Source organism: Anser anser (genome assembly GCF_964211835.1).
Source record: "Anser anser genome assembly, chromosome: 3".
Classification (NCBI taxonomy): Eukaryota; Metazoa; Chordata; class Aves; order Anseriformes; family Anatidae; genus Anser; species Anser anser.
In genome coordinates this window covers 75,932,435-75,960,357 of record NC_139722.1, presented here as the reverse complement: position 1 = coordinate 75,960,357, position 27,923 = coordinate 75,932,435, and the positions used below count along the sequence as shown (strand labels likewise).

Genomic DNA, 27,923 nt, shown 5'->3' with positions numbered 1-27,923 from the left:
TAGGCCAACTCTCCCACCTAGGCTGGCTCAGCTGAGAGGGTGAGCACTGGGACAAGCTCCCCAGGGCAGTGGTCACAGTACCAAGCCTGCTGGAATTCAAGAACAACACTCTCAGGCACAGGGTCTGGTTTTTGGTTCATCCTGTGTGGAGTCAGGAGTTGGACTTGGTGATTCTTCTGGGCCCCTTCTAACTTGGGACATTCTGTGATTCCGTGAGCTATGCTTTTGTCATTCCTGACAGATACTCACCTAACTTCTTCTTAGACTGTCTCTATCCCTACTGTTATAAAAAGCTTCCTAACATCTGTCCCATATCTGCCTTGCCACAACTGAAGCCATTGGTTCACATCCTCTCTGCTGAGAAGTTTCCTCTCTCCAGTTTTCTTTCACATCTCGAAGACTGTTAAGTGTTCAGCCTCTATCTCCTGTAGACTAATACTCTTTTGCCTTCCTTTCCTTCCTCAGGGTTCATTTTTTCTAGATGTCTGGGTTAGAAGATTTAGTTATACCCCGATTTACCCTTGCTAGCAGCAGGTAAGTCAGAGGTGACTGTTAAACAAAATGTGATCTGCTTTGCCTGAATGCTTCAGGTCTCAGATCCTCTGTGGATCTGTGCTAGCACAGAAGAAGTAGCAGCCCCTCCCAACAGATATTGTCAAAAATATTTATTTTTTTTAATGAAACAGATAAAAATGTCCTGCAGCAATGACAGCAGAATGATTATATTGTTTAGTTGTTGGATGTTTGTTCATTTGGGGAGTCCCATTCAGAGCAAGTTCCCAGGAAAACCCAGACCTTGAACAGAAGGATTTCTAGCATGGCTGGCTGCTCTTTGCATTGCTGTTTGAGACAATAGCATTTCTGGACAGTTTTCAGTTTCGTATGGTTGTCGACAGCTGTCAACCTCCATTTTCCTTCTCTTATATGTTTAGTTTCAGAAATAGGCATAGCATCAGTGAGCAGGACATACCCAGACTGCTCTGGGTTTAGCAGTATTAACATAACACTGGTCACTGTTTTCTCTTGCCTGCTGCCCTTTTCCTTTTGCCTTCCTGGCTGGCCAAGCAGGAATCTTCAAGTCTGCTTTATTGAATTTTTTTTTGATTGGTCTTGGGACTTTTTTTTTCCTTGTTTATCTTGAACTGCCTTTAAGGAGGCCTGTAGGCTTTCTGTTTATAATGCTTTTACTGTTAAGAAACCCAGTGCTGAAAAACAGAACGCGGTTTGTGAGCCATCAAGTCATCTGAGCAGCACGTGAAGGAACCACTGGGAACCACTTTTAATCCTGCTCTATCTCCAAGAGCTTGCTCTTGATACCTCTAGGCCGTATGAGTTATGGGAAGCTGTAGAGAATTTGCTCTTTTGGCACGTACAGGCTCAGATGCTTTCAGTCTTCCTCTCCTTTGAATTTGTGTCATGTAGTCTGTTCTTTCATGGCAGACTGTTTTTGGCATAGGAACTGGTACCTCAGTTCAGGAGTTTCAAGACTGGTTTTTGCTCAGGTCTCTGCCACCAGCCTGCTACACAAACATCAACCAGCTACTGTTACGGCTGCTCCTCTTCTCAGTCTCCATATCTGTAACATTAGCCTAATTGTGCCAGCCTCCTCTTCACAGTGCTCGATGTCCTTATGAAAAGTAATAATCAGATACTAGTGATGATGTTATTAACACTCCTCCTCACTTAAGTGCAATCTACTGCATTATGGAAGTTAATGGCTAAAGAACCCAAAACAAGAAATTGTTAGGCTATGTCTTCTGTATAATGCATTGACTATTTGAAATAATCAGGGCTATGATTCAACTGTACTTCTACATAAAATTGTAGCTGTAGTGGAAAGCTGAATTGGAAATACAATAGCTAAATATCCCTGGGATTTTTAACATCACTGATGGACTCTGAAAATCTTTGGCTGTGGTACAAATCCATTATCAATATGAAAAGCATTTGTTGTTTGCTCTGTTCACTGAATAAGTCGTAACAGTTGGAGCATCCAACATAATTGCCATTTAACCAATTTCAGCTGCCTGCAACTGCAGTACATTTATAGCTGGTTGGAAACCAAATTCATAACCATCCCCTGGGAGCTGCATCCCACCGCTTTTACTGGCTCCCATAATACAACAGAAAATGTTGCTTCCTTTCAAGTACAATGACAGATTAACAGAGAGGTCAGCGCTACCATCTGATGGCGTTTCAAATCAGAATGACCACAGAAGGTGGGACATTAGTTGCACTGGTGACAGTTCACCTCACAGCATTGCAGTTTGACTGCTTGTAAATCTTCACCAGCAGCTGGCCAGGTGTGCTGTTCTCACCTACTGCCGGAGGTGTGCTAGTACTCAGCTGATTCCCTATAAAAGTGAGATGGCACCATGCAGGAAACTTCCATCTGGGTTTCGTTTCAGTGGAAGCAAAATTATTGTTTGTGGCTTTATACTCTTCATGTGGGCTACACATGTCAGTTATGGTTTCCTCATGGCTGTGGTGTTTGCTCCAAGTTGGAGGTTTTGATGATGTTCAAAGAGAGACCAGCAATCAGCGTCAACGACAGCCTCTCCTTTCTATTTTGTCTACAGCATTTTCTATCTGCATGCAACAGTAATTGACATACTCAAAAGGTTTCCATGGCACAGTAATTTAACAGATATTTTCTCAGCAGTGGTAGATTATTTTTGTAAATTTAGGCAAAGTCTGAATTGCTCAGATAATTGCGCTGTGTCCTGGTCATCTTTCAGACTTCGTTTGTGCTGTGACATAATTCCCAATTAGCGGGCAATTGTCAGCATCAACACTGTTAACTCAGAGCTGCCTTCATGCTCAGAGGGAGTTTTAGGTTTCTGGGATTGTACTGCTGCATAGTTTTTGTCAATTCTACTTTGGTCTCATTGTGGATTTAATAAAAAAAAAAAAAAAAGCTATGCAGTGTAAAATATTAATATCATCTAGGTAGGATGTAAATAAATGCAGGTAATAACTTGGCCATTACATCTTATCAAAAGAAAGATATTTTCAAGTGGAAGTTTAGAAAGACTATTTTATATTTTTGTTTTTACATGGTGTTCGCCATATTGGGTCTTTATACGCACTGATGAGATTCCCCCTGATGCTCCTCTTCCCTGGGCTGAACAGTCCCAGCTCTCTCAGCCTCTCCTCGTAGGAGAGATGCCCCACATCCTTCATCATTTTCTTGGACTCTCTCCAGATGTCATTACAAGGAGAAGACTGAAGTTTGTGATAGGAGTGGGACAGGGTCTAGCCTTCTCTACAACTTCATGAAGCAGGCGGTAGCTGGCTGCCAGCTTCTCCAGAGCATCGCCCTCCTCCAGGCTCTCCACTGGGAGAGCAGGTGCTCAGGGGTTTCCCTTGGAGGAAAGGGAAGATGGCAGGAGCAAAGCTCAGCCCTGCCGCTGGAGGGAATGGAAGAGGCTTGAAGAGGGATGCGTTACCCCTCTGTCCTGCAGCTGTCCCTTGTAGTAGGGTAACAGCAATAGGGATGCATGGATCTTGGTAAGGCTATTTGTGATCTAGGAATTAAAAGCACTGCGTGAAAGCTCACCTACTCACTGTAATTCTGCAGAGGGTTTTCATGTCCGTTCCTGATTTTTCTTTCACTTTGCTGGAATATTCTAACATAATTTACAGGCATTAATCCTGGTGCAAATGACTGCTCTGTTTCAGTCAGTCACCCAAACACTTGTGCATATTACATAAGTCTAGAATATCTTTTTGAAATGGACCTTTACTCAGGTGGAGTCAGTGAAGTAGCACACAGTGAAAGATTCAGTCTCTTTCTCCTTCTTTCAGGGCAGGGCAGCTTCTTACTAAATCATTATTTAATAATGATTTATTATTTAATTATTTAATAATTTAATAATTAAATAATTTTTTGTGTCCAGTCCTGTTTTTAAAAATGTGTGAAGAGTTAAGGCTGCAATCACAGCTCTTCTCTCTCCTCCTAGGGGTTTGTCCTGTTAGGGTTTGCCTGACAGAATCTACATTTATAGGCTCCTCCTGTTTATATTCCTTTCTTCCCTTTTATTTTGATAAATAATTCTTCTCTCTCCATCATGTTTATGTCCTTTAAATATTTATCTGCTCTCCTCCTGTCTCCCTTTAGTCATTGCTTATTAAGGTTTATGTTTAGTTCTTGGAAGCTACCCAGTGACATAGGAAAAAAGAAAGATTTCCTCTTCTGCTGGGTATTCTTTTAGAGTTCAAGCAGCCACAGATATTTTCAGAACTACAGGGACGGAGATGCAGATGGTGAGATCCTATTAATGTCAATGGCAGTTTTACTACTGACTGTTTTAGGGCCATGATTTCACCCACAAACTCTCTGAACTTAGTCACATCTTCCACTGGGCTCCCTATACGGGAGTACAGTCTGGGCTGCAAAATCATTTGAAGTTGTTTGAGCATTGTGTTTCGCTGCAGGAGAAAAAACTAGATCAGTCTTTTTTTTTTTTTTTTCCTTAGCGTTTGTGTGGCCAAGCCTTGCTGGTTGTGATGCTTCAGTTGGTGACTTGTTAAAGACATGAGACCGGGCTTTTCCTTATGTTCTAATTTAGGACATGACCTCACCTTGACTTCACACCCTACTTGCTGCTTGGGCTGGAGGCTTCTTCAGTGACAGACAGCCGTCTCACAGATGCTCATTTCCTTCTGTAAGGCAAACATATCAGCTGAGCTATATAAAACATGTCTGCGTAGCACGTTGAGGCCTGGGCAAAGTGAAGGTTTGGTTTGCCTGAATGTTGACATTAAACACGGCAATTTCCTGAAAAATCTGTGTTCTAAATTCCCATCTCCACCATGTGCAGGTAGCTCAGTGGGCTGGGCTGCAGCCAACCTGGTGGGCCTTGTCCTGCGTGGTTTGCAAACAGAAGCTGTGTCAGGGCCTCAGATCTCTTAAATAAAGTGAGGCTCCTTGTGTTTAGATGATAAGCCACTATCCCGGCTTCCTCAGTGACGTCTTAAACGTACTAGTTACTCGTTTCACAAATCAAAACATTCGGAATTTAGAAACTAAAATGTTCATCCACAATATTTCCTTAGAGCAAGTAATATTGCCTCTGTGTTTACTGAGTCCAAACAGCTTAATGGAGCAAGTGTTTGGAGTGAAAGGGCAGCTTGGTGCGGCTGTGAGCAGGGCTGCTGCTTAGCTGGGGCGAACGTTAACATTGCCTCATGCTCCACGACAAATCCATGCAACCACCCCTCCTGAAGAAACGTGTGTCATCAGCCAGCCACAGCCTTTCCTTAGCCCTAGCAAAACTAAGCTAGCAAACGGCTCTCAAATTAAGGTAGTCACAAAAATATTAGTTATTTTTGTGTCACTACCCTACTCTTGGAAGACACAGGAATGGGTGGTTTTGCTTTAGAATTCCTGGTGGGGTTGGTGAACTGATTTTTCCCCTAGTACCTATAACTCCTCCGACTCTTCTGAACGCTTCTATAACTCTTCCAAATTTGCATTACAATCGACAGATAAAAGATTCAGCATACCTTTTCTGGTAGAGTGTCTACTCAACTGTTGGGGAAAATTGCATTTGAGCAATCATTGACGGTAAGCATTTCAGTGCAGGCAGAATGCTCTGGTTTAGTTGTATTTCTTTTTCAATGATTTTATACTTATGTGTTGTAACTTGTGTTTAAGAAATAATAGATCAAAATTGAAATTAAAACCCTTAAAAAAATGTACTTTGATGCACCAAAACCAATTTTTTTAACTTAATTTTGGCAAAATTTGCTGAATTTAGGCTTTTCATTCCAATTCAAAAGAAAAACCACAGCAAAAACATCTTTGAAAATGTCCAAAATTACAAGTTTAAGCAGCTCTACAGCAGACATTTAGCAGGATTAGTTCAACCTATGAGCAAAACCACGCTGGTGGCAAATTACAGCATCCCAGTACATGCATTCTCCACAGAGGGGTAATACCACATTTCTTCTCCTTCCAGGAATTCTCACTTAATATTGTATAAAAGATTGTTGGTCTTTCCCATAAAAATCCCAACTGGATCAAGCAGAAAATTCCATACTGAGCCACTGAGGGAGATGTTAGGGGCTCCTATAACAAAATAGAATGGACTCGAGTGGGCTTTAAATCACAGTTTCCAGCTCTGCCAGGCTTTGCAAGTGAATCAGTGATTGCCCAAAGGTCTTGAAGGAGAAGGAACTTCCCTTTCAACTTTCCCTTACTACTTGCTTTTTAGGCCCAGAGAGACTAAATAAAGGGATTTTTTTTTTTTTCCTTGTAAGGGCTGGCACAAGAGGGAATGCCTCTGCATTTTCACCTCTGAGCCAGTGGTTGCTCCCAGTAGTTTTCAACCAGAAAAGCTGTATTTTTGCCTTTGAAAATAGGCTGCAGAAAATATTTGTGGTGAATGGCAAAGCACAGATAGTTTCACACTTCCAGAGTAAAGTAATCTGCACAGTTTATTCAGCCCTGCCTGTAAAACCCACAAAACAGGTGTGTTTTAAGAGTAAAGAGCACTAGTAGTTGATTAAACCATGCTGAGCTTGAAGCTCAAAAGGCAAGTAGTGAAACTGGTTACCCAGAGAGAGCCAGCAGCTCCTGGACGCCTGGATCATCTCTGTCTCAAGCAGGACAAGAGAAAAACAATTCTTTGTTGCTCCTGTTGACTTAGCAACATCGCAATAGCAAAAACAAGGCAAACACTAATTTAATGTCAGAATGCCCAAGGATAGGAAACACGAAGCTTGGTGTTGCTTTGCAGTCGCGTGCTATGTGGCCAGCACCAGCATTGCAGCGTAGCAGAGGCTGAGAGGGAGCTAGAGCCTGGTGGGAGAACTGTGATGCCAGTGAAGTGTGATGGAGAGCATGCATCCCTCTTTGGACTGCATTTAAGAGGAGGGTTGAGGGCTACAGGTACTTGTATGTCTTCTCTGTTGGATTCTTGTAAGTTGGTACCGGGCCTTAAATGTTTGTTCTATGAGGGGGGAAAAAAAGGCCAACTGCCTCTTAACAGTTTTAATCAACTTTTCTTTGTTGCAAAACTATATGAAATAGCCACCGATTTCTCCCTTCAGGTCATCAACAGAGCTACCGATGAATGGTATTGACGGGCATTTCTGAACTCTAAGGCCAGCCCTTTTATTGGTTTCTCATTTGGAAATTATACCTTGTCCTAGAACATAGGTAATTATTGCCTGTCAGTGAGAGTGAAATAGTTGCTATTGCTTGCAGTAATAATAATAATTATATATCTATTCAACTAAAGCAAATATAATGCAAAATAAGGATAGGCCACAGCAGAATCCAAGAAACAGAAACATGGATCTCATGGATCACTTGACAGGATAGCGTGTCCACTGAGGTAAATAAGTTTAAATAAAACATTTCCCTTATATCAGAAAAAGATGACCAAGGTGCTGCTATGCAGAGGGGTTGAAGGCTTTCAGTTTTGCACAAGTCATGGACAGATGTATTTCCAGCTGTGGATTTTGGCTTTTTTTTTTGAGGATGTTTTGTGCTGGCAACTGGCAGCTTTCTCTGCTCTTCATCAAGCCTTTTATTCAGTGTGTTTTTCAGAATGTTAGTTAGGTCTGATTTGTGTGATTGCAAAGGGTGTAATTCTGACTTCATGGGTGTTGTACATCACTGTAGGATTTGGTTTATTGGATACTGCTGCACATCTGCTGCTCAGAGACCTTGGCTGAGGGAGGAAGGGGTTCACATCTGTGTGTATTCAGTCAGTCCAACTCTGTTCCAAAATTCATGAAAATTCAAATTTCACCTCTGTGTAAGGACACAAGGTTTATACGATCATTCTGCTGGTCTGTCCGTCGGTACTTTTCTAATGACGGGGTTGAGCCTTCCAGCCAATTTCAACCAAAACCCAAAGACACACTTAAGCTCCTGCAATGTCTGTGGGATGTTTTGGCCAAGGAGCCAGACCCCAGTTCTTGTCCCAGCGGGGAGGAGGCAGGAGGCACCAGAAGCCCCCCCCGGCAGCAGCGAGCCCCCAAGCAGCGCATGCAGCACTTGCGCCTGCTGCAGCCCATGCAGGACCCGGGGCTTGGGAGGGTGCAGCAGAGAGCTCAGGTTACTGCGAGAGGGAAGCACTGTGATTGTGTAAGGCATGAAACCCTAGGGAGCGAGGCTTTCTTGGGTCTCCCACTGGCACAACTTGTTTTTCCTTTTCACTGTCACTTAAATATTTTGTGGGGCTTTCTCAAGGATGCAGGTTAGGGCTTGTTGTTTTGGGCTTTCAGGGATAGTTAGGGATTTACCACTTATTGACTTTTGTTTCATCAAGTCAGTATGTCCTAGAAAGCCATGTTTGTTCCTGACACCTCCCATTTGATTTGTTTTGAAGGACAAAATCAATCTGTCCTTTAATTCTTGTTGGAAGAGTGAGCAGAGGTATTTCGAAAGGATAATGTGGCATTTAGACAACTTTTCCAAATATTTTGAAAGGTAATATCATGAACAGGTGATAAATAATATATTTTGAAGCTGAATATTTGAAGTCTGGGGTTAATTTAGATGCATCTGTCATTCTAAATCACCACTAAAGAATTCAAGCTACTCTAATTAAAAAAAAATACAAAAGCAAAGTCTTTTTATTTTTTAAAACTAAATGTGTTGTTTTATATATATATACAAAATAAAATAAAAAATGGGGAGAATAAAATGATCTCCTCCAGAGCCTGGACTCCTAAAAACAATCTGTGTCCCTATTGATTTTTCAGACTGCCCTTCTACAAAGGTGTGTTTTGTGCCCTGTAATTCTGTTTTATTCCTTTGCCACAGCAGCTCTAGGACTGAGTAGTAAAGCTCTGGTTGTAATGGCTCTTTCCCCGTCTCTAAAAGGTTCAATCTGGGGGAGAACAGGGGATCTTTCTTGCAGAAGGGTAGCTTTCATAACATTATACACGTTTCAGAAGAAATTCATGTAAAATCTCTACATGTCCCTGCTGGTATACTTCTGCATTCAAGTGGCAACAGGACACTTTTCTCTTTTATTTTGTGTTACAATAATGCTCTGCTGATAATCTACAACATGAAAGGCTGCTGTTTAGAAGACTCTAGTATAATGCTGTGTGGAACGTAAGTGCGGTAATGCAAATAGTATTTCCAAGTAGAACCACTGAAGCCAGATTATGATTTCTTTTGGAAAGCCTGCATTTCTCCATATTTTGTGTAGTCACCAGACAAGTACTTTGTCTTCCAGACGTACAGAGTGTGGATGTGAAATTAGAATCTAGCTCTCTGCTTTTGCCTACAGTAGCCAGCATGGGGGAACCAGGAGGGAGGACTGAAGGATTGAAAAGGGTGTAAAGGATGTACCACATAGTATTACATACATATTTGATTTTCTATGTCATTGGTGCATTCCAGTGCTATGTAAAGAATTTGAAATGGAGTTGTGTGTCCCCAAGTCTGAGTTATATTTTGCCTTTTTTCCTCCTGAGACACGTTGATGAGTTTTAGGGAAGCAAGGAGGTAATGGATGAAATTTAGATCCATTTTTTTTATTCACTGATTTCTCCTGCTACCAATATTTTTAAATGCTGATACGATTAACATAGTTTCTAACTGCCCCCATTCTTGCTTTGTTAATTAATTAGGGCTCTATTCCCACGTAAGCAGGGATTTTTCTTATCAAAAGGTCATTTTGAAAGTTGGGGATGGGCAAGTCATTTATGATAAATGATGTTTTTTTGCCAAACATCTGAGCAGATTGTGAAATCGTTGACATTATTCATGTATTTTCTGTGTGAGTGTCTTTCTCTAAGTGGCATTTGCTGGTGCTGCACACAGAGGGGGATTTCTCAGGGGATTAAGCAGCGCTTGGGCTAAAATTGTCAGAAAGGACAAAAGGCCGTACGGATGAGGCACTGAGGCACCTCACCCATCGTTTTACAACCCATTCCTAGTTGTAAAAGAGAGAAGGGCTCCTGCCCCTGCCCCTCAAGGGCTCCTGCCCCTCAAGGCAACCAGCAGGTATTCACACAGGGACAAGAGTTATCATGGGAACTGTGCACTAACCACCCACTTAAAAAAATAAAAAAAATAAAGATTTATCACTCTAGTGCTGTTGTAGCATGACAGAACCACCTTCAGCTTTAGATACAAAAAGGTTTAGAGTTCATAAAATCTATGGGACTAAGGGACATGGTCTAGTGATGGGACTTGGTAGGTCAGGCTGATGGTTGGAATTTGATGATCTTGAAGGTCTTTTCCAACCTAAATGATTCTATGCATTGAATCCTCTTTTTAAAATGTGGTTTAATTGAGAAGCCATTAACTATTTCTAGAAGTGTTCCTCAGTTCAAGTTTTGAATTTTGCTGTGGCCTGAGTTTTGTGAAACTTGCCCTGGGAAGTTACCAGAGCATCCCAGATCTCTGCATGCATTTGTCGGGCTGTGTTAGTAAGTCAGAGGTGCTCACAGAGAATGAGTACATGAAAGACTGTGGCCACAAGTGGAGCAGGGTTGAGAAGAGGCACTCTGGAAGCAAGCATCTTCCACGTTTAGAGTTTAGCGTTGTTTGCATTGGTTGCCATGAGCAGGAAGTACATCTTACATACCGGTGTATGTATGCACTTGCCCTCTAGAACAAGTGTTTGTCAAAGAACCAACAGTACAACTAACTTATAGATTATAAACAAAAGCTTTTCCTTTTTTTCTTTTTTCTTTTTTTTGTCACTTGAAAATTGAAGCTGAAGTGTAATCTTCATAAATTAATACCAATTTAAATTCAGCACACATGCTGACTTATACAAGGCTGTAAGTAAAACCCTCATGCCTTGTAAGACTGCATCTGTATGCAGAAAAAAAAAACTTACTGGAAGTTAAACTGAAAATTATTTCTCTTGAAATACAAACAGGTAAGACTGAAGACAGAGAAAACAAACACAATTTTAGGTGATGTCTTCAGGAAAAAATTCTTTTGATAGAACTAAGAATTACTTTGGGCAGTAGTGAGAAGGGTAATATTGAATTAAAATGTTTGGAGGTTATTCTTTAGCCAAAGAGCTCCCAGAAGCAATGTTCTGTCCCCACTGAAATCAGCAGCTAAATGGTGTTTAACTTCATGGAGCTCTGACTTCAGTGCAGCTACTCAGCCACTAGAAATATAACAAGTTACTTTCCCATTATGGTGAATTAGCTATAAATTTTAATCAGTATTACAGTGAATAAATTAGTGTCTCTTTTATAAGCTCCCCTTTTACAGCTCCTGTAGGCCACGGTTTCTCTAATTACAAGTTCTCCTAGGGTTGGCTTGACATCCTACTGAATTGCTTCAAATGTCATTGTGAGTGCAGCAAGGGAGGTCCCTAGATCATCGTGGCTTGGAAGTGTACATAGCTAGAGACACACTAACTCTTAAAGTGAGAAATTTTGAGAAGTTCATTGGCTGAAAATTAATTTATCTTTTCATATTTAAACTCAACCCAAGTTGCTATCATGAGAGCTTCAGAGAAGGAAGCAGAATTATGGTTTTATTTTCTTTTTCAGAAAATAGACTGCTAGTGCAGTATTGAGAAGAAATATTTTCTTTCTCCTCGGAAGATGCTCTGAATATATTTTTCCCTTTTCCCCTTTCCCTTAAGTATTTCATGGTTATTGAAACTAAAACAGACCAAGAAATATAATTCATACTTTAAATGAAACCCTCTCCTTAAGCATTTGTCTTTGATTTTCAGAACTAGGTAGATAGAAGTGAGTAAGCTATGTTTATTTGCATACATCTTCAGCTGTCTCCATTTCTCTTTCATAGCACAATAATACCTAGAAATAAGAATTGTTTTTATTTCAGGGTAGCAAGTGCTTCCTCCCCTGTTACAGGTTCTGCCAGTCTGGTCTCTTCTGAAACACCAGGGATTATTTCAGGGACAGCTAGTTTGCCCAAGATCATGCAAACGATCGCCACGGCTTTGTGCTCGTTGGTTCAGGTTATATGCTGTGCCTCCGTCTGATGTATGATTTAAGGATAAGCTGCAAAACCCACCTTTCAAATCAAATTAAATAATGGGTAGAAAAAGCAAGAGTTTAGCAGTTTCGCACCATTTCCAATGGCATTTTACTCATATAGGTAAGCATGTGGTACAGGCAGGATCTGTCAAAGCCACCTGCACTCCCCACTCTGTGTGCTGCTCTGAGCCTCTGCAAGGGGCCGAAAGGAGGAAGGGAGGACCTGAGCCTCAGTCTTCCCTGAGGCTGTTGAGCTCCAGCACTATCTTTACAGGTCTGTGATATGACTGTCAGAGAAAAGAGGCTCACCTGGAAAGGAATCCGTACAAGTATGTCCCTTCCAGAGATTCAGTCATTTTGGAAATGAGAAACTGAGAAATTTATGGGGAGTTCACTGGTCCCCAAATGCGACTACGCAAAGATAGATATGTTTACTTGAACACCTGCATAGAAATACATACTGTTAATGTTCATCCCTCACACTGGAGCAGCTATTCAGACCCTGTCCCTCCCTATATATACAGCTGGAGTCCCTCCCTACCCAGGATCAAGAAGGTTGAATAAGCAACCAGAACTAATTCAGATCATACTTGAGCAATTTAGCATAATTACCCGACTACCAGGATGTAAGAACTAGAAGGGATGCTCCCTCAGAGGAGCAGGCTGGGACCACTGGGTGCTAGAAAAAATCTCTGGAATTCAGGAGAGGTATTTTCCTGCTCGTTGTATCTGGAAGGTGACAGAGAAGTCAGACTGAGCAGGAGCCTCAGGTTGTGGAAATGTTACATCAAACTGCCAACTCTTCCTAAGACCTTTCCTGATGAATATGATGCCCAATCCCAGAAATGTAGGTCAGAGGAAGAGCAGGGGAATTCCTTGGTGTATATGGAATAAGAGAAAATAAATCTTCCCAGGTGGATACCCTTGTAGAGGCAACTTGTGAGTTTAAAATCAGTCATGGACCAGACATATGCAAACAGTGGGGTAAGAAAAGGATATGAGAGAAAGATGGTGGATTTGCCCTGCTAGAGAATATAATTAATAGCTTCTATGGTGGCAAGATTGGAAAAAATCTTGGCCTACATACCTTCTGCCCTCAGAGCATTTAAATCAGGCAGTGTTTGATGCTGGAAGATGTGTAGGGCAGGTCACCAACTCATGTGCCAAGCTGTAATCCTGATTACAGGTTCCAATTATCTTTTCTGGCAGCCACTGCGAAGGCAGTGATTAGAGCAGCTTTGGAGGAGTCAAGGTTCAGGAGAGGCCATCAGGCCATGACTCTGGGGAACGAGGTGTCTCCTGTGGTGACATAGCCTTTGCTGTGCTTTGCTGTGCCTTTACCTGTTCGGAGGTTGAAGTGGTGGTGGCGGGAGGGCGTACTGCCAGCTGCCAGCTGATTCTTAGGCCTCTGTACTGCACAAGCACACTTCTGCCTTATAGGCGGGCAAATGCTGGCTTTGCTGCTGACACTGGACTGCCACTCGGTGGATAACTGCTGCTCGCCATGGCCAGCACTCCCCCTGCTTTGAGATTATCAAAGTCTGCGTCCGTGCACTGCTGCACTCAGGGCTGGGTAGCACAGGTAGATGGATGACAGCGTGAATTGCATCCGATGGCTGTTCTTTGCCCTTTGCCCAGCGTGATTCATGCTGTTATCCAGCTGTGCATGGTAAGCCACCCAGCTGGTGTACAAAACGTCCTGTGGATTTTGTGGGATATGTGACTGCGCAGGGCCTCAGATTTCATCAATCTGGTTACAGAGAAGCACTTTATTTAGTTATCTAACCAAGCTTAATAGAAAATATCCCACACAATGTGTTTAGCAATGCTCACCTGTCCACCAGGAGCTCCTGCCCAGAAGCATCGCACCGTATCACAAAGTTTTTGGATCTACAGCTTGAGAAATCCTCTACCTTCACATACACTGAGCATTTTGTGAGTGTGTGTTTTGTCACTTTTATTCTTGAGATAAGGTTAAGATTCTGAGATTCCCTTTGTCTTTGTTTTGATTTTTATCTGCTCTGTGACTTAGGTTGAGTGAGCTAGTAAATCTTACATAGCTATTGATCCAAGAAAAGCATCAAAATAGCAAAAAATCCAAATGTTCCTCCACTCCTATTTAAGGCTCTCAGATCAGCTGATTTGGTCCTATTTCTGTGCATCAGTTCTCGGTGTGCAGCAGCAGAGTATGTGGTTTCATTACGGCATGTTCATTACTTGGTTGCTGAGAGTACTCGGCAGACCCACAACACATGCGGGCGATGACAGAATCTCAGTGAGATCTCAGGCTTTACCACCTAAAATAGTCTCATAGCATTCCTCGTGGATGCTTTTGGCTGCAAAGCGTATTGGCATTGTGTAACACAGAGAAAGGAGAAGAAAATTTTAATACTGTCATTACAGAATTAGTAAAATAGTGATTGACTGAAAAATGAATGTATCAGATCAAGAACTGATAATCTGGGAGCTTGAATCCCCTTCAACATATGAACATTGTTAAATGTGTTTGCTATGAAATCTTCAGCATCATTTTTGATTAGTTTGAACCCAGCTCACCTCTGTAGCTATTTTTTGTTACTCTCTATTCATCTCAACCACAAAAACTATTTTTCTCACTGTTGTCCCACAGGAATTTCTCTCTACACAGGAAAATAATTTTTTATTATTTTTAATCAGCTTTTTTTCTTTATTAGTGATTGTTTGGGGGTATTATTGGAAGCTTAAAATATTTCATATAAATCACTTGCAGAGAATGCTATTCAGAGATATCTAATAAAGGCTGCTAGCATCAGCACAATATGGAAAGTTAATTTGCACAAGGTTAACCCGGCAAGCTCTGGGACTGATACATTCCGTTTAATCTTAAATGAGATGGAGCTATTAATTCCATATAGTTTTAACTCACATTAACATTCTTTTTTTGCAAAGCGTAATCGCTTCCCCCTCACTGATAACACTGTGATGCTTCTAGTTAGGGCTGCTCTCTGCAGAGGAAGGGATAGTGCCTCCCTGAAGAGCTTACAGTGTCAAGATAGGCAGAAAAAGGGGACACTAGAGAGTGGTGTGATTTGCTAAAGGTCACACCACAAACCCTCAGCGGAGTGAAAAGCAGACCCCAAATCTCCTGAAGCTCATTCCAGTACTGTATCCAGTGGACCATGCTGCCTCTTAATGTATTTCTGTTCTTATTGTTCTTTCTTTGTAGTTCGGGATCGGGTACGGTCAAAAATGGAGAGAGATATTTTGGCAGAAGTGAATCATCCTTTCATAGTCAAGCTTCATTATGGTAACTATAATAAAATACAATTTATGTTTGTTCTTAAATTGGTTGGGGATTTGTAACTAGCTGTGTTAGAATTTCATATAGGTATCCCCTGCCTACATACGACTCTGTCTCTAACAAAATCACAGAGGCTAGCTCTAAGAAATTCTTCATTTATATCGAAGGAGAATTTTATATATAGCAGATCTTAGCCATTTGTCCATCAAAATACATTTGACATAAAGTCTAATGTGATATATTTTGCTGATAGGGTAGCTGGTGAGTTACATCTGCCAGCCCCCCACCTGCCGTTAACTGTCATTTAAGAAAACAGAGGAACTATTTTTAATAATCAGCATATTTGTAATTGTGTCTATGAATGCTGTGTCTTGCTGGAGTTGCCTTCCTGAGCCTCAGCAGCTCCTCGAGCCCCCAGGCAGCCCCGTTATTACTGTACAGGTCCTTCTGAGGATGCTGTGGATAGTGCGGGCTCTGCCCTCGCACAGGTCTGGGAGCTCCTCTCTGTGCCCAGCCCTCAGTGACTCCTGGTATCTTTTACAGTAGAAACCAATATTAATTTGTAGGTGCTTAGAATGGAAAGGAATATGTTAGGTATACATCATTGTCTCTCAACTGATATCATTTTCCCCATAGTCTAAGCTAGACTGCTTAATGCTGTAGAGAAGTTAATACTTGTGTTCCCTAAGTGCTGAAATGACAGGAGAGCTAATATCATGAATGATACACCATTAGTCAACAATATTTATTCTTTGGAGACTTTATCTTGATTCAAATTTCCAACATCTCCATCCTTTTCTAATGCAGCATTTCAAACAGAGGGGAAGTTGTATCTAATACTAGATTTCCTGCGGGGAGGGGACCTTTTCACAAGACTCTCCAAAGAGGTAAGCTGATAGATTTTAAATTTAGAAATGAAAGACTATCCTGGATTTCCAGAACCCTGATGAAGCTGGTGGGAGTGCCTCAGGAATAGCCCTGATAAATATGTGTGTGTGTGTGTATACTTATAATAGAGTTCCATCTTTAAATGGGTTCTTAATAATTGTTTGATTAGTGCCATAGGGAATGCAGCAGATAGCCTGTAAGCATCACTATCACAGAAAACTAGAAAGCCATTCCCATAGCAGAATAGCTCCATTGCTCACAAAACGTATCTTGGCTGCGATTAGAAGCAGTAGGAGAGTCCCATCCCCAATACGTTCTGCCTGGGACATGGGCATGGAAGTGCTGTACAAGCACAACCACTGCCAGCAGAAAAAAGAGATGCCATCGGTCGTGGGCTGACCCCTGCGGGGGGCATGCAGGTGGAGCAGGGCATTGGTCACCAGCAGGAACATGCTATCTCCTGCAGCCGCTGCTGGGAGCAGGTCAGGGCCACCCGCTGCCCAGGGTGTGCAGTTTGGTTGTCACCTGCTGTCACACCTACCTGGGGACAGCTGCTGCTTTTATGTCCTCCATGGGCTCAGTCTGTTCCCTGCCCTCTTCAGCTCATGCCTATGGGTAGATTCTGCTGCTGAAGAATAAGAAAGTCAGGAAACCAAACCTGAGTCTCACTAATGCCCACAGGGAGAGGCAGCAGCAGGTTTTCCAGATTCACTGGAGCCAGGTGTCATTTTGGGGTCCTGAGGGCTTGTCTGTGCCCTTGGTTTGATGTCACCAGTGTAGTGTCCCCAGCCTTTGGTCTCTGTCCAGACTGGGGAAGGGGTGCCAGTATGCAGTTGACACAGAATCTTTAAAGATAAGACGAGGATGTCTCATACGGCACCTTGAGGGGGACATCTGTTTAATCTTCTCAGTTAGAGGAGTTATGGGCGGACTAAAAAAGCTGTGAGAACAGTACTTTCATCCAAAAGTTCCTGAGCTGCTTTTTTCCCACCCCAGTCCTGATGGCAGTGGCAGCAGCTCATGGGTTGAGAGATGCTGCAGGCTGCAGTGGAGTCGGCTGGCTGACTGTCGTGTCCACCGTGGGCTGGGAGCCCAACTGTTTGCTTTCCAGGCTTGTCTGCTAATGCAGGAAGACATTCGCAATTGGTTAGTTACAGTGCTGAATAATGGTATTTTACTACATGGTACCAGTTATTTTTAATATGATAAAAAAAGATTAAAGAAAATCAAACTATCTTCCTGCGGCTTGCAATGAAATCAGGCTTTGTTATTGACACGTGCTGTCTTAAAGAACCTCTCTGATTTCATGGGAGAAAAGAGAAAAAGTGTTTCTTGGCACATTCTGCACAATCAGGGGACTTGGAGGTGAAAGAGCACATCTCAGCTTTTGTACTCCAGTGAAACTTCAGGTTTTCCTAATGCTTTTACAGTTCAGTGTGTCCCACTCTATACTATCAACAACGAGTCCTGTTAACTTGACAATCCTGATATATGCTTCTCTTTTCAGTGCTTGCAACTCATCTTGTCTACCTATACTTTGCAGCTGTTTAGTGGCAATGTATCACAAGGGAGGACATTATGGGAAAACTTGTATTGTTTGCAGTTTATGAAATGTGGACTTGGTCCAATTTTAGTGGACTTTCAGTCAGATCACATTACAGCATGCGTACATGCAAAGCTCATTTCTTTCTTGTCTGTCTTTCTGAGAACTCTGACTGTAGCTGGATATATCTTTACAGATCAAGTTTTTCCCTGATTCTGTTGATTTCATATCATGCCTACATTATTTGTCTTAAACATTATTAATAATTAAAATTTATTTTTATATTTAATACAACTTTTTAATATATATATCATAGTTCCTTCTCTCCTTTGCAATGATACTCTTAATTAAATTGTGTGACATCTGCTCTCAGAATCCTCTAGTTTTGCTGTCAACCTTCTGCAGCTTCTCAAAGCACTCAAGTATTGTGGCTGCCCCTTTCCAACAGCAGAGGCTTAATTTTAAAAATAAGCTCGACAACTTCTACTGCAGATATTTACACTTACATATGACATGAAAATTTGTGTTGAGATAAGTCATTTTACTTCTGTCATGTGTAGTATTTGCACTTGCATATCCAATATTTCAGCTTCTCTTTCTGCATTATTATAGCTGTGCATATTGAACTTTAATTAAAGAGAAGTTAATATCATCTAGGTTATAAAAGATGTTGAACCAAAGAATTTTCTTGCCACCTGAGCTCTGTTTTTCTGAGCTTAGTATTTGGCAGGGTTTTTTGTTTGTTTGTTTTTGATTGCAGAAATTTCTTTACACCTAAACTAGAGCTTTCAGTGTTAGTAGTAGCTGTGTCAACTATTGAAAGGAAACAACCAACATCAGCTTAGATCTCATCAGGCCCCGTGTGCTGGCCAGCACATCATTGCTCAGGACATCTGCAGCAGGATAACTAAGGCTCAGTGCAAGGTCCTGCTCCATGATCTGTCTCTGTCCCTGGCTCTGGCTTAGGGTGAAGCTGTTTGCTCTCTCACAGCCAAAACAGAGGCACTGTTGTTGATGCTCCTTTGCATCAGGGGAGATTCTTCTAGCTGTCATGCACAAGGATGTGCCAGGTCTCCTTCTTGCACACTCCTCCAATGCTATCCCAGGCTGCACACCCTCAAGCAGTACCATGCTGAAGACACCTGGCACCCTATGTCAGATATTTTCACCTGGAAAACCATAAACAAAATGCTGTGCCCCAGGACTGCAGCAGTGCTATCCTGGGCGTATGGGAGACCCAAGTACTATGTGGATTGAATGAGGTCACAGCTCTAAAAACACTGCCTTGCAATGTAGCTGCAAGCCCCTTTCACTCTTCTGCAGAAGCTGGGGGTTGTTCCCTGCGGCACATGCCTTTGGCAGTGAGGCCATGGCCTAGGAGTCTGGTGGCCACTGAAGGCGCTGAAGAGACCCCCTGCGGATTCCCTGAACCCTCAATGCATGGAGGCTTCAATCCATCTCTGAGTGTCCTCATGCTGTATTATTCTGCTCATATTTGGAAACAAGATGTGTTTCTGTTTCTAAAACAAGAAGCCTTATGCTTCCCCAGAGAGGTTCCCCATATTATTATGTGAGAATTTAGGAACCAAATGCCAAGATCTTAGCAAATTAAGAGATGTGAAAGCAATACGGGCTGCAGTGAATATATTGAATTTTGCCATTCACTTCCAAAGGCTAAGGAGTTAGAACCTTATTTATATTATTGCGACATGATGTCATCTAAACAGATCAAACAGACGAATGAGAGCAGCATGTTTTAAGGAACAGAAGAAGTACTCGTCAGATCAAGTTTTGTTTTATAAGGAGAATCTGGTAAGAATTGTTAATGTGAGCTCAGACAAATTATGGAAAATTGAACCTGATATGATGGGCCTTCCAGCATTCCTGAGTTAGACAATTCCTTCCCCATGTCTGTTTAATGCAAGCCAGCCCACCACTGTCTCGTAAATAGACATGTTCTTCTTTTCCTTCTCTCTAGGTGATGTTTACAGAAGAGGATGTCAAGTTCTACTTAGCTGAGCTGGCCCTGGCTTTAGACCACCTCCATGGGCTTGGAATTATTTACAGGGATCTGAAACCAGAAAAGTAAGTTAATGAGAAAGAGTGAACTGAAACATAAATACGTGAGCTTTTAGGTCGTTTCTGCTCCTCGTCTTGCTAACAAGTCAAAAGGTACCAGAGACTCTGCCTTCCTTCCTGTATGTGAGGCAGTACACGAGAGCCTAACTGTCAAGAGTAGGTTTTGTCCACTCCATGTAAGTTGATAATGTAGGGAAGTACCATATCCTCTCACAAGTGAAGCTTGGGAAGTGGTGACACATGGTGGAGCAGTGGTTGAGACACCAAATACAGAAGTGGCTAAGGTGGTAATATGTGGTAGACCCAGTACAGTCTAACACAGCAGCAGTGCAGTCTCTTTACCAGTGTTTGTTTTCAGTTATTCCACTAGGCTGGGGCATGAATTGAGCTCCAGTCTCCACAGTCCCATTCTCCAGGGTCTTCCTATTATCTCACTTAAGCATGAAGCCAAATACTTCATCTGCAGTGCAATGTAATGTGGCCTCAAGTTTATGAATGAGCTCAGCGCGGCGGGGTTCAGACCTGTGCTGTTGACTTCAGCAGAACCATTCGTGATTCGCACCATTTAATCTGGCCTTCCCTCTGATGGGATATAGACAGTTCAAAGCAACTCCTCTTCCAGCTCATACAAAATATGTCTTGGCACTGTTCAGTTTTACTATAGCCATTGTTTAAAGTAAATGAGAATCTCTGAAAACTAATGCGCATAGTGGCTCATGAAATATAACAATCAACATTTTAAAAACAATTTTTATTAACAATCCAAAATATTGTCCCAGAATGATTCTAGCTTATTTGTTATTCCTAATGTGGTTCTATGTAGGTTTTTTCCTTCTCTTTTTCCTCTGCAGTACATCAATAGACTAAATGACACCCACAGTGCTCTGACTGGCAGTCATGTGATATTGTCTTTATTCTGTTCCACTTGGCTGGTGCTTTGCTTGCATCTTCTGTGCCAGTGCTAATAAAGCAGGCTGCAACATGTCAAAGTTACCAGCCTTTTTAGTGTAATGGTCACAATCGTTTAAAAAAGATGACCACTGAGAGCAGTCTGCTTGGCTGTTGTTTACAATTCCAAAATAAAACAGCAGAGCAAGCCTTTTCCTTTTGTGACAAAAAATTTAAAAATATGCAAATCTTCCTTTAAAAGGGAATGATATTACTGTCACGTTCACAGAAAAAAAAGAAAAAAAAAAGACACCAAGATTAATTGAAATTGGATTTTGTAGGTGAGAAGCTGAAGGGGAGGACAGGACATTATTTATCTATGACATAGTACTATAGACTAGAGTTTTTCGCTTTTAAACTTTGTTTCTGGTGAGTGTTAATATGAATCATCTACTACTTTTCTTTCTGGTGTTAGATGCTGTTTTTCATGTAAGTGTGTGATATATGTAGCTGCTATTAGAAGCTATCCAAATATGACCCTGCGTATTCAAATAAAAGTCATGGTGCTGCTAGGCATATGCCATAATTTTTTTTTTTTTTCCTTTGGGAGAAGTTAGAAACCAAGGAGAAAATTAAATGCATGTCAAAACTATTCACTGTATTTGAGATACGTAGAACCTGATTTTGCAGGGTTCTCAGCGTTATGTGTCACGTTGCATTTCAATGCACATCTCTCTCTGACTTCAGTTGCAAGTGAGAGTACTTACTATTTCTGCAGGCCAAACTGCAGTGTCTCATATCAGGGATCAGTGAATTGATAAATTAGAGCTCACCTGAGAAAGGAAGGTGTCACTGATTTGTCACTACCACACAGAAACAAGTAGAAAAGGCTAAGCTGGAATCCAGATCTCTGTGTTTTTTTATCTGTCTTAAAATCAGTCAGCCATCTCCTTCATTCTTCAGCTGTGCTAAAATCCCTGAATACTATCTATCTGTTCTGCCACCTGTGGCAGGAGTTCTCTGGAACAAAACAAGAAGTATCTCCATGCAATTAAAGACCTTTAAAGACTCAGGTCAAACTAAGGTGGCAGCCCTCATTCTGGTATTTCCTAAACTTGAATGTATGTTTTTACAACTTGACTTATATAATAATAAAATTGTAATAAGTATATTTTTTATATTTATATATAAGTATATATATAATATTTTGTTAAAATATAAGATTTATATATTGTTTTTAAAATTGTTGTACAAGAATGGGAATGACCCAGACTGGTATAACTGACGTTCATACCTGGGGATAATTCAAGGCATCTGTTTAAGTACAGGAAAAAAAAATCCTTTAAAATACCTTTATTACCACTAAGCCTATGTGTAGCCATGCCTAGCACAGCAAAGTATGACAGCCTGTGGTTTCACTGGAACTTTAAGTTTAGAATAGAAAAACAGGTACAGGTGAAAAACATGCATTGTGAAGGGGAAAAAATGCTAAATTTTTAAGTTACATCTTGGAAAGGATAACTTTCTAAATGAGAGGATAACAGAAAGTCAGGACTGTCCCAGGATAATCTCATCCTTCCCTTGCCCTTGTGCAGGGTCAAATATACCAAGGTCACTGCTAGTGTGTTGCTAACCTATTCTTAAAATAGTTGGTGAAGATTCCACAGCCTCCATAGCAGACCTCTCGGCAGTGCTCCACCAGTTGTACCTCTAGAAAGATGCTCTTAAAACCTACCTTGACATTTCTGTGCTGCAATTGCAGGCCATTGCTCCTTGGCCTCTCCTCCTAGACTCTCCAGGTGGCATGTTTGATTTCAGCAGCAGCCTTGGGGGACTGCAAGAATGACCTTGTCCTTAATCCTGTCTTCTGTACACTAAAAAACCCATTTACTGAATTTACTGAACTTTTTTTTTTTTTTTTAACCAGTCAGTCTTTCTAGGCATTCAGTCATTCTCATTTCTCCCCTTTGATTTCTCTTGATCCGTATCTCCTCTGCAGTACAACATCCAGAACTGCACCACATCTTGAGGAGAAGCATTGCCAGTCTGAAAGAGCACAAAAGGTTTACTCAGTCAGATTTGCAGAAATGGAGATAAATTAGTTTGTAATTTCCCAATTCTTTTTCTCCCCCTTTGCTAAAAGATAGGCACTGCATTTGTCCTTCCTTCATTGCTTAGTGCTTTTGCTGTCCTCCAGAAGCTCCCAACAGTAACTGCTAATAGGTTTGAGATTGCTTCAGTCAGCTCTGCAAGCGTCCTAAAATGAAGCTCATTGGAATTGTTTATGGCAAAGAAGAGTGGTTAGAAAATAGCACTGTTCAGACCACTTGAGAGAACCTCAGTACATTAAAATTTCAGGTTCAACTTTTTTTTTTTTTAAGATTCCCTGAGCAAAAAAAATTCATATTAACAATTCAAAGCTATGAATTAATTTTAAGCACATCCAGAATATATACATGCTCTGGGAGTTGTTATAAAGTTAGCTGTACTTATTTCAAAAAGGCAAGCAATTGAGTTTGCTGGTTAAAGTCTTGTATGGAACAACCAGATGCTTCTTCTCTTACAATGCTGAAGCCATTTCTTCTCCTTGGGTTGTCTTGGTGGTTTCAGTGGGATGCTGTGTGGAACAAGGTGCTGTTCAGTCACATTAAAACCTCATTTAGATCTTGAGACGTGTTTCTGGTTAAGAACTGCAGTATCAAGCTGTTAAATATGGCTATGTTGAACTAGAAAAAAGGGGATTTGTAAATTAGTACATGAAATGTGTTATTGCTTATGCTGCGGTTTAAGAGTATGAATGACTTAGAAGAAACTCTACCTCCTGAGAATGCAGATCTTTTTTATTTATTTTGCCTGTTCTATCTCCAGGTACCCAGCTGCATCTTGATAGAGTTCTATTGCAAGGACTTCAGTTAGCAAAGAGAGGCTTAAGTTGTGATGCCCTCAGCTGTCCATACAAGGGACAGCTCAACTGCTCATGTAACAGTTCCTGAACCACTGAACGAATATATATATACTTTTTTTAAAAAGACCATTTAATACAGCATGCTGTAAGCCATGCAATTCATTCATGAACGTAGCTGCTCTGTGGAGAGAGGGAAGATCTGAGGATCAGTGAGGGTCAAAGACTTTTGGTGGAGAATTGCTATCAGGTTCCACTGAAGAGAACTGTCTCTTTTGAGGACTTCATGGTGCCAATGAAGCTACAGCAGAGATGAGTTCAGCATATGACTGTTCAGCTTACCTGAGATAGTATGGCATCATGCAAACACCGGAATGTTACAAAAGGTGGACTGTTTGGGCAAATCTTCATTTTTGGGAGATATTTGGATTCTTCATTCTGCCCAGTACTTTCATAACAAAGCCTGCAGCCAAATTAAATGCTCTCTGTGACGTTTCAGATTTCCTTTCCAACCTGAGTTTTTGGCTATGGTTTCTGAAAAACACAAAGTGTGGGTTGAATTCTCTGCAAAACTGAGCTGACTTGGAAAAAAACTTAAATCATCAAAAAACAAACAACAAAAAACAGAGTTGCAGCTTTGATAGGTTTGGCAGAACTTCACATTAATTTGGGTATATCGGAGCTTTAAAATGAAGCCTAAAAGGCATGACTCAAAACTAAAAATAAAAGAGAGAAATAAGAGAAAATTACTATGGCCTTGATTTAAGATACAACATAAAATAATACGAACAGCTAATATTCAAAGTCTTTTATCTCTGTGTTAAAGCTGCAGAAAAATAAATAAATAAATAAATAATGAGGTTGCAGTCCTAGCTCTACCATGAGCATCTTCTTCTCCTGGTGCTAGTCAGAAGAATGTCATTCCCCTGCTAGCAGGTTAATTTCTCTGCCTCTGACATACAGATTTCAGCTTTTATTATCCCAAGACATACTTTTAAACTGAAGTCAATGAAAGCAGTTTAAATTTTTGTGGGACCATCCTCAGGCTAAAATTTTGTTATTGTTTTGAAATAAAGAACAGGTTGACAATGGCAGTATCCTGTAAAACACAGTCAGAGCTTAAACTGAACAGATAAAATGGAAAAAATTAATAGTGAAAAATACTACTCACTGGAATTACAGCCTACTTTAACATTTAAGTAGTCGACTTTTTTTGTTTTTTATAATTTCAAAGCATTGATTTAGAAGAATTTTTTTTCTCAAGTCTGAATCAGATTAACAACTTCCAGTTTTTTTTTCCCTTCCCCAAAGTAGTAGTAGTTTATTTCAGATTAGCTGATCCTGCAAACCCCAGCTAACATAATTTGATTGTCACAATAGAATTTCTACTACTGACAGTGGAGGATAAAAAGGAACAGTAAAGTGATAAAGATAAAAAGAGAAGACAGAAAGGATGATTAGAGAGGAACTTTGCTTCCACAGTCAAAGAAAAAATATTTGTCAGTTGCTGTAATCTGGGTATTTAGCAGCAGATACATTGTTCTTTGCTTCTAAATGTCACTCAAAGCTGTTCCACTGCAGCATGCTATTTTCTTTTTACATCAAATGTAATTTTTTAGTTCATAACTATAGCTTTCTATGCATTGGCAGATGGCAAATGTGGAAACCCCCAGCTGTCCAAAGCATACTGCCAGGGGCAACATGAAGCTGAAGGCAGCTGAGGGCTCTGTATAAGGGTGTATTTAGGGAACATGAGACAGGATGGAATTATAGATTGAGTTTTGGGGGATGTAGGGTACACACCCGTAGGAAACCAGGATCCATTTATTTTGTTGTTCATGCAAACATGTAATAGGAGACAGTATGCTTCTGTCTCACTTAATTTAAGAGAGTGTTATCAGTCTGATAGTTGCATGGATGTTGCTTTCATACCTAATGGAGGTGAAAGGTATGAAAACCACATATTGCATACATAGAAGAGCAGCATGAATTTTCCGTAGGAAGTCAATGGAGTATAAAATTAATGTTTCTGGGGAAAATCCCACACCCCTTGAATTGTGCTGTTACTCACAGGGACTTCCTGTGCATGGGACAAAATCTGGGGTGATTCCTGTGAGCTGTGCTCCCCCGGCCCTTCTTGCAGAGCTGGGTCTGTGGGGTTCAGACATTCGTGCTCAGTTCCAAGTTGGCAGGTGTTTTATTCTGTTCTTTTCTGAAGCACAAGCCTCTTGTTTTGGGATTATAGCCACAAAAATACATTTAAGCAAACCTGTTATAGGCTAGTACTTAAAAATTATGCCTCATCAAGAAATCTGGAGATAAAATAGAAGCAAAGAAGCTTTTATTGAGAAGAAAAAGCTTTAATTATTGAACATATAGTAGTGACTCAGCTGCTGGCCTTTATTTGATGAATTACACAATAACAATCTGTTCCAAATGCACAAACGAATGGCAGAAGATCATCTCTTTTCAATTATGTTTCAGCTCAGAGACAACCTTTCACAAGAGTTACACACAACCTTTCCTAATGTGTTAGCTTTGCTTCTGTCTTATTTTCTTCCTGAATAAATGGATTAAAGTGACTCTCTGAGAGAATGAAATTACAAAAATAGCTTATACCTCGCTAGACCAGTTTGAAAAGGCTGACACTAAATCTAGCTAGGACTGAAGGAACACCACCCTCATTATTATGTCAGTACTAATAGGCAGAAAAATTACCAAAAATCATTATTTTTCAGTTTCAGTGTGCCTTCTTATTTCTGTAAAAATCCAGCAATGCTTTTTGCAAACTACAGTCACTTTTCTCACAGAAATGTTGGAGTGCCTTTGTGAGAATAAGAAAAGTTGGCAGGTGGCAAACGTGAGAACACTTGGATTTGGCTGCCAGGCTGAATTTTCATTTATGCTTCCGGACAGAATAAATTAGCAGGGGCTGAGATCCATGCAGCTAGGTTGTGAATAGTCATTATGCTCTGCGATCACTTTTATTACTTTAGCATGAACATATCTACCTTTGGAATTAATTTCAGGTCCAGGGAGTCCAAGCCTTTATTATTTGTGTCCGTGCCTTTATTATTACAAGAACAGGGGAGAACCTATAGCTCCTTCTCCTGCTGGAAGAAAATTCTCTGCAGCTGTTTGCTTTGAACACCTTGTTCTTTCTGAGCTCAGTTCCCATCCCCATCCCAAGCATGCTGTGGAGAAAAGAGGAGGCTCCCTGTGCAACTGCCACAGGCTCTGCTTGCTTCAGGCATGAGATCAGTCAGACCTTCGGGGATCATTTTTCTTTCTGGAGGCATATCATGCACTGAGGGTTTATTTGCAGGTGTATTTGAATCATGTATATCTCCTTACTAGTCTTAACCATGTTTTATTCATGTTTGTTAACTGTGATCTGTGACCACCTAATGAACTTATCTTTGCTTTTTGCTTTACAGCATTCTTCTTGACGAAGAGGGACACATTAAGATAACAGGTATGTGGGGAATAGAAAACTCCATGCCTGTGAGCTAATTTTTTTCCGCACTATGCTTCATGCAACTTGGTCTTTGCTTGGAAAAAAATCAGAAGCATTCTTTCCTCTGGCAATTCATCAAGCACTCATGTGCTGCACAGCACATGGAGAACATAGTATTTTCTTGGTAAAATCATTCTCCAGACTGACTTGAAGCTTTTACTCTCGACTGCCTACCACCATGGATGGAGGGATGTTCCCAGTATGACTGATTACTCCGGATTAATTTCTCTGAATTTATAACTGAGTAGAGGACACCTTGGAAAACCATTCCTTTGTCACTCTGGAGATGCTGTCTGGCCATCCTTACAACTCTTTTCCATCTGCAATTATTATTCATCAGGGTAATCTGAGCAAACATCCTTACCAGCATTCTTTGCCAAACCTGAACAGAGTGTTTCTGCTCATTTAAACATTCTCTTCTGCTTTGAGCCAGAACCTCAGAGAAATGGGTACACTTGCCTTCAAGACATTTTAACAGATGCCAGCAAGGCACTCCGCATAGGCAGGGCATCAGTGCACACCTGCCTATGATCTTTCCACACACAAAATATGTGCGCAGCCAGAAGGTGCTTCATCGGTTGTTTGGTGTGTTCTTCTCCAAATATGTTTGGTTTGAACAGCCTAAGTGAGCACAAGTGTTAATAATCCTTTTTATAGACCTGACAATTTTTTTTTTTAATTTATTTAGATTTTGGTCTAAGTAAAGAAGCCATCGACCATGACAAGAGAGCATATTCATTCTGTGGGACAATAGAGTATATGGCCCCAGAGGTGGTCAACCGCCGAGGACACACTCAGAGTGCTGACTGGTGGTCTTTCGGCGTGCTCATGGTAATGGAAAGGTGGTATTTGTTTGTTGGGGGGGTGGCTGGAGAAG

The 27,923-nt window shown here is 41.0% G+C and overlaps 1 protein-coding gene across 12 annotated transcripts in view; it reads left to right on the top strand.

The window, feature by feature from the left end:
• The window catches only part of RPS6KA2 (ribosomal protein S6 kinase A2), a 308,943-nt gene that overhangs the window by 214,499 nt on the left and 66,521 nt on the right, over window positions 1-27,923 (top strand). For all 12 annotated transcript variants that reach the window (XM_083828092.1, XM_083828093.1, XM_083828095.1 and 9 more), the window contains 5 exons: window positions 15,155-15,235; window positions 16,037-16,116; window positions 19,639-19,745; window positions 26,967-27,004; window positions 27,735-27,877. In XM_083828092.1, coding sequence (XP_083684218.1) covers window positions 15,155-15,235; window positions 16,037-16,116; window positions 19,639-19,745; window positions 26,967-27,004; window positions 27,735-27,877 — 449 coding nt within the window. The remainder of the gene's footprint in view (window positions 1-15,154; window positions 15,236-16,036; window positions 16,117-19,638; window positions 19,746-26,966; window positions 27,005-27,734; window positions 27,878-27,923) is intronic.